Below are 13,624 nucleotides of genomic sequence, written 5' to 3'. Positions count from 1 at the left end.
CCTGGTCTCACGCTAAAGGACTTGCACAGTTGCTTTTTAACCAGAGCTTTTCAAAGCTTGTTTTCTTACTAGAAGAGATTTGTCAGAGTGTTAGCAAGGATAAACAGTTTATAGAATGAAATTTTTCTTGGGAAAAATATCTTCCAAGTAACTGCTTCAGGGCCAGCACACCCCGAGGGTGAGGAGAGAGGACCTGGTTTGCAGTCAAAACCGTTAGTGGGGGCGGATCAGGCCTGCTGGGATCAGGCCTGTGTTTGTGTGTGTGTGTGCATGCACGTGGGTGCGCCTTACTGAGGATTGAACCCAGGGAGAGGGGAGCGACCTACCAATCTTTATTTTTTAATTTTGAGACATGGTTTTGCTAAGCTGCCCAGGCTGGGCTCAGACTTGTGATCCTCCTGCCTCAGCCTCGGTTGCTCAGCTGGGACTGTGCCACACTCCTGGCTGAAATGGGCAGAATCTTTCAACAGGAAATGAAATTAAACCTTCCTTACTTTTATTTGGGTCATGCCAGGAGAAGGTAGCGGAGCACTCTTGTATCGTGACTTTGTTCTGAAGGTAGGGCTGGTTCTCAGGGTGCGGTGGCACTCTGGGAGGCTGAGGCAGGAGAGCCATAAGTTCAAGCCCAGCCCGGGGAACTTGGTGACTTGGTGAGACCCTGCCGTGGTGAAAAACTACAGGAGTGTGAGGCGCCCAGTGGGTGGCCCTGCGTTCCCTCTCCAGCGCCCCCGGAGGAGAGGCAGGCCACACTGCCAGGGCAGACGATTCCCCGGGCCCAGTTCCTTGTCCAAGTGGGCACCGCGGCTGTCCTGTAAGGGCTCTGGACAGACACTGGGATTCTCACTGCAGGGCCTGTGAGTGGCCCCCCACGGTACCCGCGTGAAATGGAGCTGACCATGGAGTCCTTGCTGCGGAAGATACAGTTGGTGTGAATTTTTGCTTTTTTTTAAGTTACTTAATTATTTTGGTTTTTTGAGACAAGGTCTCGCTATGTAACCCAGGTGGCCTTGGAGATCCTCCTGCCTCAGCCTCCCAAGTGCTGGGGTGACAGCCCTGTGCCAGTGCACCTGGCCTGAGCCAGTCTTAGAGTAACCTGCAGTGTGGCGTGGGCCCCCACCCTCTGGTGGTGGCTGCGTTCCATGTCCCCTGTGACGGTGGGGCAGCCAGCCTTCACAGGCAGTGGTGTGATGCCTCCCCTGGGAAGCAGGAGTTGGGGAGATGCTACTGCCCATGGTGGTCCTCAGCCTGGGCCCTCCGAGAACTGTCAGCTTTGCACCATCGGAAACCCGCACTTCAGCAGGTGGTCTCACACTTTGAAAATTCACACTGCTTGATCTGGGTGGAAATTGAAAATGCGTTTCTCAAGGTTAAAGTTGATTCTACCGATTAGGATTTGTATTTTCTCCCATTCTGTGGGAAAATAGAAAGTAGGAACGCTGCTGGGTTTTAACGTCGGCTTTGTATGTGCTCCTGTGCGGAGCTGCCTTATCAGCTCTGGTCTTTCCGTGTGAGGTCTTTAGGGTCTTCTAAGTGTAAGCTTGTGTTACTTGCAGAAAGGATGATTTGACTTCTTCCCATTTGTGTGTGTGTGTGTGTGTGTGTGTGTGTGTGAGAGAGAGAGAGAGAGAGAGACAGGGTCTCGCTGTGTAGTCCAGGCTGGTCTTGAGCTCACTTTTAGCCCAGGCTGGTCTCGAACTCACAGCCATCCTCCTGCCTCAGCCTTTTGATTGCTCCTTTTGTTGTTTTTTTTTTTTTTTTTTTTTTTTAAGCTTTTTGGGACAGGGTCTTGTTGCATGGTCCAGGCTGGCCTTTTTCCCGTTTCTGTGTTTGGCTGTGTGCGTGTTTTCCGTCTCTTGCCGTAGTTCTCAGGCAGCAGATGGCTGAACAGGCAGCGCGGCGCCATTGTTGAAGCTGGCGTTTCAGACCCTCTGCCGGCGTCTCCGTCCCGGGGGCGAGGAGAAGGCGCGGCGCGCGTGAACAGGCGAGCCCCCCGCCGCTGCCGTGGAGGCCGCTTCAGCGTCCCTCTCCTGTCTCTGCAGAGGTTGGTGACGCGGCCAGGCAGTACCTGGAGAAGGGCCTGCTGGTGCCTGACCACGTGATCACGCGGCTCGTGCTGTCCGAGCTGGAGCTCAGGAGAGGCCAGCCCTGGCTGCTGGATGGTGAGTGATGGTAACCGGGCGCTGGAGGAGCCGGCGGGCCGCGGTTTTTCACCACGTAGAATCAGAGAAACTGGGAACACTCAGGGGTCGTGTGGGACGCAAGGTTGGCTGTGTGAGCGGCAGCCCTGGGGGCCGCTGAGCCCTGCGTGCACCCTTGGCCCTGCAGTTCGGGGCTGTGGGCTGCCTCCAGGTGCTTCCAGATGTTCATCGCAGCAGCACGGGCCCCCTCCACGGGAGCTTCTAGCTCACGAGAAGCCGGCTGTGTGAAGGAGGCAGAACACCTTGTGCCAAGGCCCGAGGAGAGGGACTCGGTGTGTCCTGCGGGTGGGGAGGGCCTGGGCAGCAGCACAGGGAGAGTGACGGCCGGAGGGATGGAAAGGTGGAAGGCTGGGTGGAAGGGAAGGACAGAGGAACGGACAGAGGGCTGACTGGCTGGCAAGGTGGATGGACGGGAGGCTGGGTGGCTGGTTGGGTATGTGGGTGGGTGGATGGACGGATGGATGGATGGATGGATGGACGGATGGGAGGATGGACGGGTGGGAGGATGGATGCATGGACAGGCAGGTGGCTGCATGGCTGATTGGCTGGCTGGATGCCTGGATATATGGATGGAAGATGGGTAGATGGACGGATAGACGGATGGATGGATGGATGGATGGATGGATGGATGGATGGATGGACAGATGGGAGGGTGGATGGATGGACAGATGGATGGGTAGGTGGATGGATGGGTGGACAGACAGGAGGATAGATGGATGGGTGGGAGGATGGCTGGATGGGAGGTTGGATATCCTGGTTGCCTAGATATGTGGATGGAAGATGGGTGGATGGAAGATGGGTGGGTGGATGGATGGGTAGATGGATGAATGGGTGGGTGGATGGGTAGGATGATGGATGGATGGGTAGGAGGATGATGGATGGATGGGTAGGAGGATGGATGGATGGATGGGTAGGAGGATGGTTAGATGGATGGATGGATGGATGGGTAGGATGGATGGATGGGTGGGTGCGTGGGTGGGAGGGTGGATGGTCCCCTGCTCCCGTCCCCTGCTTCCTGTCCCCGTCCTTGCAGTCCTGCTCCATTACAGCCGTTTCTGCAGTGCTCTGTGGGCTCCGGCGCCCTCCTGCGTGTCCTTCTCCTGAAAAGCCATCTGGTCCCTGGCTGTCCATCTGGCAGGGTGCAGACGCTGTCCCTGAGCTCCACACCAAGCCTTCTGTCCTGGGCACTGAGCCCAGTGTGGGGCCGGGTCGGGGCGCTGGTGACAGGTGACACCGCTGGGGCCCCACGTGGCTGTGTGGAGGTGGCCACGGGGGTGGAGGGCCCAGGAGGGGTGGTGTGGCTCTGTCCTCACTGAAAGGGCAGCAGTGTGTGTGTGTGTGTGTGTGTGCAGGAAGAGGGAGAGGGGCTTTCTCTTTTTCTTTTTTTTTTTGAGACAGTTACTTGTAGTCCAGGCTGTTCTCAAACTCAGAGCTATCCTCCTGCCTCAGCCTTCCCAGAACCCGAGGCACAGGTGTGCGTGTCCACACCTGGCCAAAGTTAAACGATGGAGTATTGTTTAAGCCTCCCATTCAGAGACAAGGTAGTTGGGAGCAACCGTCCTCCTGGGTCTGTTGCTGCAGCCCGCAGGCTCGGAGTGAGCAGGGTCGGTCGGGCTCACCGGCTTTCTGCAGGCAGCTCGTTTTCCTTGGCCCCAACCGTGAGCATGCGCACGCGCAGGCGCAGTGCGTGCTCTCCTGGGCGTCTGGGACCCGGGTCCGCAGGGATGCTGGGGGGTGGTTCAGGAGGTGCTAGGTGCGCTTGTCCAGGCCGATGGCCCTCGGCTGCCCGCCCGAGCTCTGCATGTTCGTCCCTCTAAGTGGATGTCTTGAGCGTCGCCCATGGGACCAACATGGGTCTCCCGGGAACCCACACCGTGTTATCCATTGCATCTTGTAGGAAATGCTGAGGGCGGTATTTTTCTGTTGCCCTCGCAAGTGTCGGGTATGTTTCAAGAATAAACTGGATGGGCAGGCAGGATGGTGCACATAATTCCGGCATTCGGAAGGCTGAGGCAGGAGGATCACTGTGAGTTCAAGGCCAGCCTGAACTTCAGAGCAGGGCATATGTGGGAGGAACCTCTGCCTTCAGACTGTTTGGCTGTTGGGATGCACAGGGTGCCGGTGCCCGTGGGGGTGGGGATGGGTGAGGGGGCAGCAGGGTTGGGGTGGGGAGGGAGTGCCTTGGTGTGGACGGTGTGAGGTGGGTGTTTATTTGCCGTATTGAGTGTTTAACCGAGGGCCTCCGAGCTGAGCTACATCTCCAGCCTTTTAAAATTATTTTGTTTTGAGACAGTCTCACTAAATTGCTCAGAGTGGGTTTGAATTTGGGATCCTCCTGCCTCAGCCTTCCAGAGTGCTGGGATTACAGGCGAGCGCTACCACGCCTACCGCTGCTCTGTGTCTCTGATGGGGAGCCACAGAGCCGTCCCTATGCGCAGCTGCGGGGAGGAGGAAGCTTTCGCCTTTAACGCGACCGCGACCGACCGTTGTGCAGGAGCCGCCCCAGCTCCTCTTGCTATGCAGCGGCCAGGACTCTGCCTGCTTGGAGGATCCAAGATTGCCTTCGTGACAGCGAGGGCTGAACGCTGCCACCTGCTGGCCGCGCGCAGAAGTGCGGGCGCGAGGCCCAAACCGCGCCCACGGGCGTCCTGGGTCTGGTGCCGCACCCTTGTCATGGGGGCTGCGGGCCGCGCGTTGGGGAGGCGGTGTGGACACAGCTGGCGGCCGGAGAGGTCAGCCGCGTCTGCCTGGTCCCTGCCCGCATGTGTGTGCGTGCTTTTGTGTGTGTGTGTGCGTGCGCGCGTGTGTGTCCGTATGTGTGTGCCCGGATAACTGTTCAGAGATACCTAGGTTGGTGTCTTGGTTTCTACTTTGTGTGGCTCTCAGGATCAAACCCAGGGCCCTGCACACACTAGGTGAGTGATCTATCAGAGCTACACCCGCAACCTGAAAAACACCGACGTGCTGGGCTCTGGTCAGCCACGTCCCGGCCCTTTCATCTGTCAAGAAGTATTTTCTTTGGAGATGTACTGAATTATTACATTGCCCAGTCTGGGCTTGTGCTTGGGATCCTCCTGCCTCAGCCTCCCAGAGTTCTAGAACAGGGGGCGGCTGGAAACCCGGGCCTGTCACAGGTCCACCCCTGAGGTTCTGTGTGACCTGTGGGACTTCACCTCCCCACCAGTGTATGGAGCCGTCTGGGGGCGGATTATCTCAAAAAGGAGAAGCCGGAGGTGGGCGATTCTTAGTGCGGAGCCCTCCCTGCTTACCCGTGCGAGTCGTTCACCCTGGAGCTTCCCAGAGGCAGACGCGGGTAGAATAGCGCATTTCCTTCCAGCACTGCCGCGTCAGGGCTGGGTAGGGACCTCGGTTAGGGCTCCTTTGTGGGTTACTTGGCTGTGATTCCTCTGTCCTGACTGCGTTCCTGGCTCCCAGGGCAGCGTGTTGGCCTGACGCTGTCTGTGCTTCTGCCCAGGTTTCCCCCGGACCATCGGGCAGGCCGAAGCCCTGGACAAGGTCTGCGACCTGGACCTGGTGATCAGCCTCAACATCCCCTTCGAGACCCTGAAGGAGCGGCTCAGCCGGCGCTGGCTTCACCCGCCCAGCGGCCGCGTCTACAACCTGGACTTCAACCCACCGCTCGTCCCGGTGAGACCCGCAGAGCGCTGTCTGTGGCCAGCTCGGGGCAGGGCGGGCAGCGGGCAGTGGGCAGGAATCAGCTGCCCGAAGCAGCAGGGAGTCCGCATGCAGGAGTGGTGGAAGGGAAGGTGCAGAGAGAGCAGGCCTTAGGCAGGGTCGCTGGACTGGACACACTTTCAAAAACAGAACATTGACTGCTGATGGGGACCCAGGAAAAGTGGGGCTAAGCCAGGCGTGATGGCACACACCTGTGATCTCAGTCCTGGGGAGGCTGAGGCAGGAGGATCCCTGGGAGTTCCAGGCTAGCCTGGGCTACATGCCAGACCCTGTCTCCAAAATGAAACAAAAACACTAATTTGGTAATTCTTTTCCTGGGCTCCTCATTCCTTTCTTCCTTCACATATTCTGGAGTGGGGGTCTCTGCACACAGACACAGCTGCAAAACACAAGTCCTGGTGACGTTTCAAGCCCAGGGCCCGTGGGTGAGGGCCAGGGCACACACACGTGCTTCAGATTTGTGGCCGCGCTCTGGTGACCCCTGTGGGCGAGCTGCCTCGGGCGGCTTCTGCCGTGTCCACGCTGCGTGTGGAAGTCGGGGCGCTCTTGGGGCCCCGGCCTGCAGAAAGCCAGGCTGTTGCAACACAGGGTTAGGGTTTGTCAGCGCTCAGGGTTTGTCCCCGTGGCCGCGGCCCGCTTCCGTGCGCCCGCAGAGTGGCATTTAATCTGGCAGAAGAACCAGAGAATTTCAGAAGCTGCGTGGTGGTTCGAAGCTGCTGGAGGTGGTACTAAGTGTTTTCTCCCACGTTAGTAATTTTCCTTACGGAAACATTCTTTAAGCGTAGTTCCTTATTTTCCGAATGAAGAGCTCAAGTTTTATTTATTTATTTGTAATTGCTGTTGTCCTTTGGAAGCAGAGTCTCGCTGTGCAGTTCAGGCTGAACTCACGGTGTGGCCCAGGCTGGCCTAGACGCTCAGCGGCAGGGCCGTCCTGGAGCTGTGCAGGGAAGGCTGGGCTCAGGCCTTGGGCGGGGGGCTGGCCCCAGTGAGACCCACGCCTCCCACTCTCTTCAGGGCGTGGACGACGTCACCGGTGAGCCGCTGGTCCAGCAGGAGGATGACAGACCTGAGGCGGTGGCCGCCCAGCTGCGGCGGTACAAGGACGCGGCAAAGCCGGTCATCGAGCTGTACCGGTGAGCAGGGCCGGAGGGGAGAGGGTGCGGGTTATTGGGGGTGGGGCTCACCACGCTTGGAGGGCTCTGGGCCGCGCTCCCCAAGTGTGACTCAGTGCTGGGCATCCCAGGGGGGAGGGTAGAACCTGAAGCCCCCAGCCCTAAGGCTCTGTCCGCTCAGAAGGGAAAATTGCACCTAGAGTTCTCCCCCCTCCCCCTCCTTCCCCCTCTTCTCCCTCCCCCCTCCTGTCCTCCCCCTGCCCCTCCCTCTGCCCCTGCCCCTCCCCTCCCTCCTCCTTCCCCCTCTTCCACCTCCCACCTCTCCTCTCCTCCCCCTCCCCTCTCTCCCTCGCTCTTCCTTTCACGGTGCTAGGGTCGGAACCCAGGAGCGCTCTGGTGGGAGACGTGCGGGGGCGGGGCCCGCGTTTGAGCGCGGCACACGGGTGGGGGCACCTGGGTGCCTGTGGGGGCGGCAGGTACACAGCTCTCCAGTCAGTGGCCAGCGGGCAGAGGCGCCTGTTCTCCAGGACGGACGGGGTCTGACTTTCTCTGTGGGAACCGGCCCCCCAGGGTGTATGCTGCCAGTCAGACTCCCTAAGCAGCATGCGAGGGCACAGACCCATGGCCCCTGCCTGGCGGCGCTGGGGAAGGAGGCCGCCTCGGGCCACACCGCCTTCTGGCCTTGTGGCCCCCAAATTCCAGACTGTTTGCTGAGCTCCCCAGAGATCCGTGTCCCTCCCCAGGTCACTGTGTGTGTGTGTGTGTGTGTGTGTGTGTGTAAGTGCGTGTGCATGAGCGAGTGTGACCGCAGCTCAAGGTGATGTCTGGGGATGGTGTTTTGATTTTTTTTTGTTTTGTTTTGTTTTGTTTTCCGGTACCAGAAATCGAACTCACGACCTTGTGCTTGCAAGCCCTTTTCCCGGGGCACCTGAGCAGGGACACTGGCCGGACAGCCAGCCTTACCAGGGGCGCAGGCGGCATCTCGCGCAGCCCCGCACTGCTGAGCTAAATCCCCAGCCCCTTTTTTTTTTGTCTTTTTGAGACAGGGTCTCGCTATGCAGTTCAGAATGGCCTTGAACTCACTTATGTATCCCCAGGCTGGCCTTCAACTTGCAATGATCCTCCTGCCTCAGCCTCCTGAGTGCTGACGTGTGCCACCACGCCCGGCTGGGTTTTGTTTTTTTTCGGGGGGCGGGGGGAGGTGCGGTGTTTTGAGGCGAATGTGGGTCCCCTGTCACATGGGCGCACAGGCCGCCTGGCGGAATCACGGGAGGCGGGACCCCATCCTCTGTGCTCGGGGGTCGTGGGGGGACGCCGTGAGGTGTCGGCAGCCAGGAACCGAGTCTGGCCTGGTCCCCGCCCTGGCGGAGGAGCCTGTGACACCGTGTCTGTCGGACTTCCTTGCAGGAGCCGGGGTGTGCTGCACCAGTTCTCGGGGACGGAGACCAACAAGATCTGGCCATACGTGCACGCGCTCTTCTCCAGCAAGCTCGCGCCTCTCCAGTCCAAAGAAGCCAACTGAGGCCCCCGGTGGCGGCGGCTGGTCGTTTGGCGCCCTCCCGGGCCACGCTGGTGGCCGGCCAGGAGCTCGCGGCATCTTCTCTAGGGAAGCGTGCCCCGAAGGGAGGACTGGCGCGTGCGGGGCTGCGTGAGAGCCCTCCTGGCCGTGCCCCGTCCCGCTGTCCGCCTGCGCCACCGCTGAGGCTGGCTGTCCGGCCGGGGTCCCTGCTCAGATGCCCCGGGGCGAGGGCTTGGCCTCCGCCGGGTGAAGTCTGACATCTGTGCCCCTTCCTGCCGGGCGGGCTGCGGGCTGTGACCCAGAGTGGGGACCCGGCTCTCGCAGCCCCAGCTGAGCCCGCAGCGCCTTCGTCTCCACCGCGGCTGCCTCTGCCTCGCTCTCTTCCTTTTCCTGTGAAAAATGAGACCCCCAGAGTCCGAGAATTTTCAGAAACGTGGAGAAGCGTCCAGAAGGGCTGCAGGATCGCCCTGTGTGTGGAGAGGAACCGGTCCCGCAGAATGGCTGGGAGAATAGAAGAGTGGGTTGCAGGGGACAGCAAATCGTGTCCCAGCCGCGCTGCGCGATGCCAGCCCCGCCTCCCGTGACTGACGCCACGTGCCCGGGGGCGGAGCCTGCGGGGGAGGGGATGTCACACTGGCGCCGACGCCCTTGCCATTGTGGGAGACGATCTCTTCCTGTTTCCCTCTATTCCAAAGACTTGGTCTGTGGGTGGCCACGAGGTCCAGAAATACAGATTCTAGCGTCTTGCTGTCAGCCAGCTCTTTGCTGAGACTTCCTATTCCCCTCGGCAGCCGCCTTGACCGTCCTGCTGTCCTCCGGGGAGAACAGACGTCACCCCTGCTGCCTTAAGAGTGCGTGCGGCCCGCCCACCCGGGCATGTCTGGTGTCCGCCGCTCCCGGGACTGACTTCTGTGTGACCCTTCGTGCCAGCGAGCCAACAAAAGCCTGTTTCGGCCTCCGCTGGCGGAAGGCACGCTCCCTCCTCCGGGTGCCGGGCACGCCCTGCACCCCACCCTGTGCACTCCGAGCTCTCGCGCGAACCCCGTCCCCTCCCCTTGCCGCTTCATGGGGAAGCTCCTCAGCCAAGCCCAGGGATCTGGGGGACGGGTGGACAGCAGCACGGGGGTGCCATGCGGTTCAGCGTTGCCACGGAGACGGCTGTTAAAACCGAGGAGAAGTAGAGCTTCTTGTGGGTCACTCCAAGGGAGCGAGTGTGTTGGACTTCTTGTCACAGAATGATTGCCTTGAGGGTTTGGGGGGCGACGGGACGCAGCTGGATGCCAGGCCGTGCCCTCTGCACCCCTTTCCTCCCACCACGTGATCGGAGCCCCCTGCTGGTCAACTGGGCAGTTCAGCAGTGTCCACTGGGGCTGGGGGCCTCCTTGGTTGAGACCCCGGGCTTTGAATAGTGTGGCCTGCCGGGCATGGTGGTGCATGTCTGTAATCCCAGCACTCGGGAGGCTGAGGCAGGAGGACCATTGTGTGTTCGAGGCCAGCCTGGGCTACAAAGTGAGCTCAAGGCCAGCCTGAAGTGCATAGTGAGACTGTCTCAAAAAGCCAAAAAATAAAAAGAATAGTGTGGCCTAAGAGAAAAAGTATTTCTGGTCAATAAACTCACTAGTATTCTCTTAACATGGACACAATTCACGGAAATGATCTTTTGCCTTTTTTGAGAAGGGTCCCTGTAGTCCAGGCTGGCCTTGAGCTCACTATGGAGCCCAGGCTGGCTTTGAACTCACAGTGATTCTCCTGCCTCTGCCTCCCGAGTGCGCCAGCATACCTGGCCTCGAAATATCTTGACAAAAGTAAACCGAAGGGAGCCGTCCCGCGCCGTCCTGCAGCTCCTCGTGTCTCTGCGGGGACGGCAGCGGGGACGGGCCCAGCACTGCACCTGACCCGCGGTGACAGCGGCGCCTCACCCTGCACCGTTATCCCAGCCGGCCTCCCGCGCAGGCCTTGGGGACGCTCCCTGAGCCCTGACGCCAGGCCGGGTTAGGGGTGCAGCCGCCGCCGGCCTCTGTGCTGCTGAGATGGGACAGTGAGGCGGGAGACACCTGCACCAGCCCAAAATAGGGTTCTTGGGAAACGTCATCTCACCTGACACTGGGTGTCTAACGTTAGCTGTGTGTCTAACAAGCTGAAGCCTGCTGGAGCTTGCTTAAATCAGAAAGGGCCGAGCCTGCCTGGCGTCCTGGGCGGGTCCTCCGAGGCGCTCAGTGTCCGGTGAGGTGGTCAGCAGCTGCCCGCTGCCGTGGACGTGACCCCAGTGATCTCGGCTCCTCGGACTGAGACGGAAATAGCGCTGCTTGTTGCACACTGGCGTCTCGTACGGGGGCGGGGCTCATGAGGTACAAAGCTCCTTGTCTCCCTTTCCCTGGTCGGAGCTGCTGAAGCAGCACCTCCCCTGCCTGGGCTCTCGCCTGCGACCCGGTGCCCGGTGGGGTGGCATGCTGTGTAGACAGCCGGGTGTCCCGCAGGCCCCGCTGGGTGGGCGGGTCTCCGGGGACTGGCGAGTTCCCTTTAGGTCCCTTCTGTGTGGCGCAGCTTTTTGTCTCTGGCAGAGGGGCAGCTCCAACAGGAGAGGAGTTTTCAGAGTCGGAGTTGCTTGCTTCTGGCTTTAGCGGCTTCTCTGTGTCTTGGGGACTTGGAGAAGCAGGGTTGGCCCTGTCTTTAAGGGGAGTGTGATCTGGTCAGAAGTTGGCACCCTGCCTGTGTCACCAACATGGGCTGGTTTCCAGAGCTGGAGTACAAGACCAGATGACCAGGGTCCATGACGCTGTATCTCAGCAGCTTCCTGTACCTGTTGAGACATTAAATCAAAACGGCTCACTGTGCCAGGCCTTATCTCTCTGGTACCAGTTGCACAATTTTTTCCTTTTTTTTTTTTTTGAGACGGAGTCTTGCTTTGTAATTCAGGCTGGCTTTGAACTCACTATGTAGTTCAGACTGGCCTCGAATTTATGGCAGTCCTCCTGCCTCAGCCTTCTGAGTGCTGGGATTATAGGCATGTGCCACCATGCCCAGCCACTGCACAATTCTTGCTGGAATAAATGCCATCATCTGGGGCTGGGGATTTAGCTCAGTGGCACAGTGCCTGCCTCGCAAGTGCAGGGTCGTGAGTTCGATTCCTAGTACCGGAAGAAAAACAAAACAAACAAACAAAAAGCCATCATCTGTATGTCTCGGGGTGTCCCTCAGTTTGGTCACCCTGTGTGTGTGGTGTGCGAGGGACCAGGGACATTTCCAGAGGGCTGACGTCCTTGCATGGCGCAGATGTGCTTGCTGTCCTCCGGGGACAATCAGGTTCTTGAAATAAAAGATTTCCTTTTGGAAGCTCTCAGAGGAGCACCCCAGCTTCAGGTCTCCCTGGCACAAGCCATTTTGCATTTAGAGAAAAGGGAAGAAAAGTTGGTAGCCATCTTCACATAAACTCCAGGGAGTACGGGGGTTCAGAGCACTTTCCAGTTCGGTGAGAATTTGTACTACTGATCTTTATGGATCCTGTGTTCGAGGCGGGCGGGTCCCCGGGGACGTGGCTGAGTTACAGCGGGTTTTGACCGTGACCCGCCCAGCCCGGGCCTTCCTGTGGCCCGGTGACACCGGCCCGGGCCGAGCGTCCTGGAGATGTCGGCTTCCCGGGAGCCCCTGTTTACGACACGCCGGAGCCTCCCCTCCGGGACAGTGGTGGCCTTTGATTCTGTGCAGCCTCTCAGCCTGTCCTCTGCTCTGCGTCCTCACTGTTCCTTGTGTGATTGGTTATTTGGGGATCTGGCTTGAAGGTTGATTCCTACTCTTCAGCTGTTAGAAATAAAGGTTTCTTTGTGCTTGGCATTTGTCCCGGTGCGCACAGTTGGCTGTGAAACGTGAGTCTATGATAGAGCCGTGCACCGCGTCTCCACCATGGACAGCGCTCGCAGCGCGCCAGGAGGAGAGGGACGGACAGGGGCCCTCTGGGTGCGGTGCCCGGTCCCGAACCCGAGGCGGGCCCGCAGCCCCCTCAGTTGCCGCTGCACCGCGAGCTGCACGCATCCCCTCAGTCCCTGCGCGTCCGGTCCGTGGCCCCCCCATCTACAGGTGTGAGTTGATAGCCTTTTGAGGCGGCGTCTCCCTGGAGCTCAGGCGGCGGGGCTGGCGGACACACTGTGTGCCCGACAGCGAGGACGGGCATCCTCGGGCCACTGGGACTCCGGGGCATCTGCAGCCATCACCGGGGGGTCCTGAGCCGCAGGGTTCCCGGGGCCGGCGGTGCTGGGCGCTCTGGCTCGGTCACAGCGAGCCCCGGTCTCTGGGGAGGAGGCGGAGTGCCCAGCGCGTGCCCTGGACGGCTCGGGGCGGACCCGGGGCTGGATTCATCCGCGCCGAGGCCTGGCCCTGAGGAGCGAGGAGGAGACGCCGCCAGGGCCGACGACGCTGGGAAGAACCTGCAGGAGTGGGGTGCCTTCCTCAGGGCAGCGTGTGTGTGCCAGTGGGCAGTGGTGTGCCCAGCGATGGGCGCGTGTGCCTGGCGGAGTGAGTGCGTGTGCCGGGTGGGGGAGTGCGTGTGCCCGGTGGAGTGTGTGCGTGTGCCTGGCGGGGTGAGTGCTTGTGCCCGGTGATGTGAGTGCGCCCGGCAGTGTGGGTGCGTGTGCCCGGCGGGGTGCGTACGTGTGCCTGGTGGAGTGTGTGTGTGTGCCCGGCTGGGTGGGTGCGTGTGCCCGGCGGGGTGAGTGCGTGTGCCCGGTGGAGTGTGTGCGTGTGCCTGGCGGGGTGAGTGCTTGTGCCCGGTGATGTGAGTGCGCCCGGCAGTGTGGATGCGTGTGCCCGGCGGGGTGGGTGCGTGTGCCCGGCGGGGGAGTGCGTGCTCCACCGCGGCCCCCGGACTCCGTCTTTTGAACTGAACACCGCGGCGGGAGCGGCGGCCCGCGCACACTGGCTTGCGGTTCCGGGCGGGGCGGGAGCGCTGTCTCGGGGAGGCGGCGGGGAACCCCAGCCTCGGCCGTGAGAACAGCAACGCAGGCGGACGCGGGAACCCGCAAACCGGCGGGTCCGTCTTCCTCCGTCCTGCGGAAGGGTGGCCTCAAGGGCGAGGTGGAGCCACGGCCCTGCTGGAGCGCGCCCCG

General features: G+C 60.6%; 1 protein-coding gene across 1 annotated transcript; it reads left to right on the top strand.

Moving 5' to 3' along the window:
• Window positions 1–2,039: 2,039 nt before the first annotated feature.
• Ak4 (adenylate kinase 4) lies at window positions 2,040–9,278 on the top strand (the record flags this gene model as incomplete). The annotated part of the gene is given in 4 exon segments (XM_013514473.1): window positions 2,040–2,159; window positions 5,674–5,846; window positions 6,909–7,027; window positions 8,414–9,278. Coding segments are annotated over 4 exon segments (527 nt in total), but the record flags the coding sequence as incomplete, so codon positions are not given.
• Window positions 9,279–13,624: the final 4,346 nt, after the last annotated feature.

The sequence above is a fragment of the Chinchilla lanigera genome, unplaced genomic scaffold, assembly GCF_000276665.1.
Source record: "Chinchilla lanigera isolate Chin_1 unplaced genomic scaffold, ChiLan1.0 scaffold00022, whole genome shotgun sequence".
In the NCBI taxonomy this organism is placed as follows: Eukaryota; Metazoa; Chordata; class Mammalia; order Rodentia; family Chinchillidae; genus Chinchilla; species Chinchilla lanigera.
The sequence above is the reverse complement of the archived record's forward strand: the minus strand, read 5'-3'. Positions and strand labels throughout refer to the sequence as shown.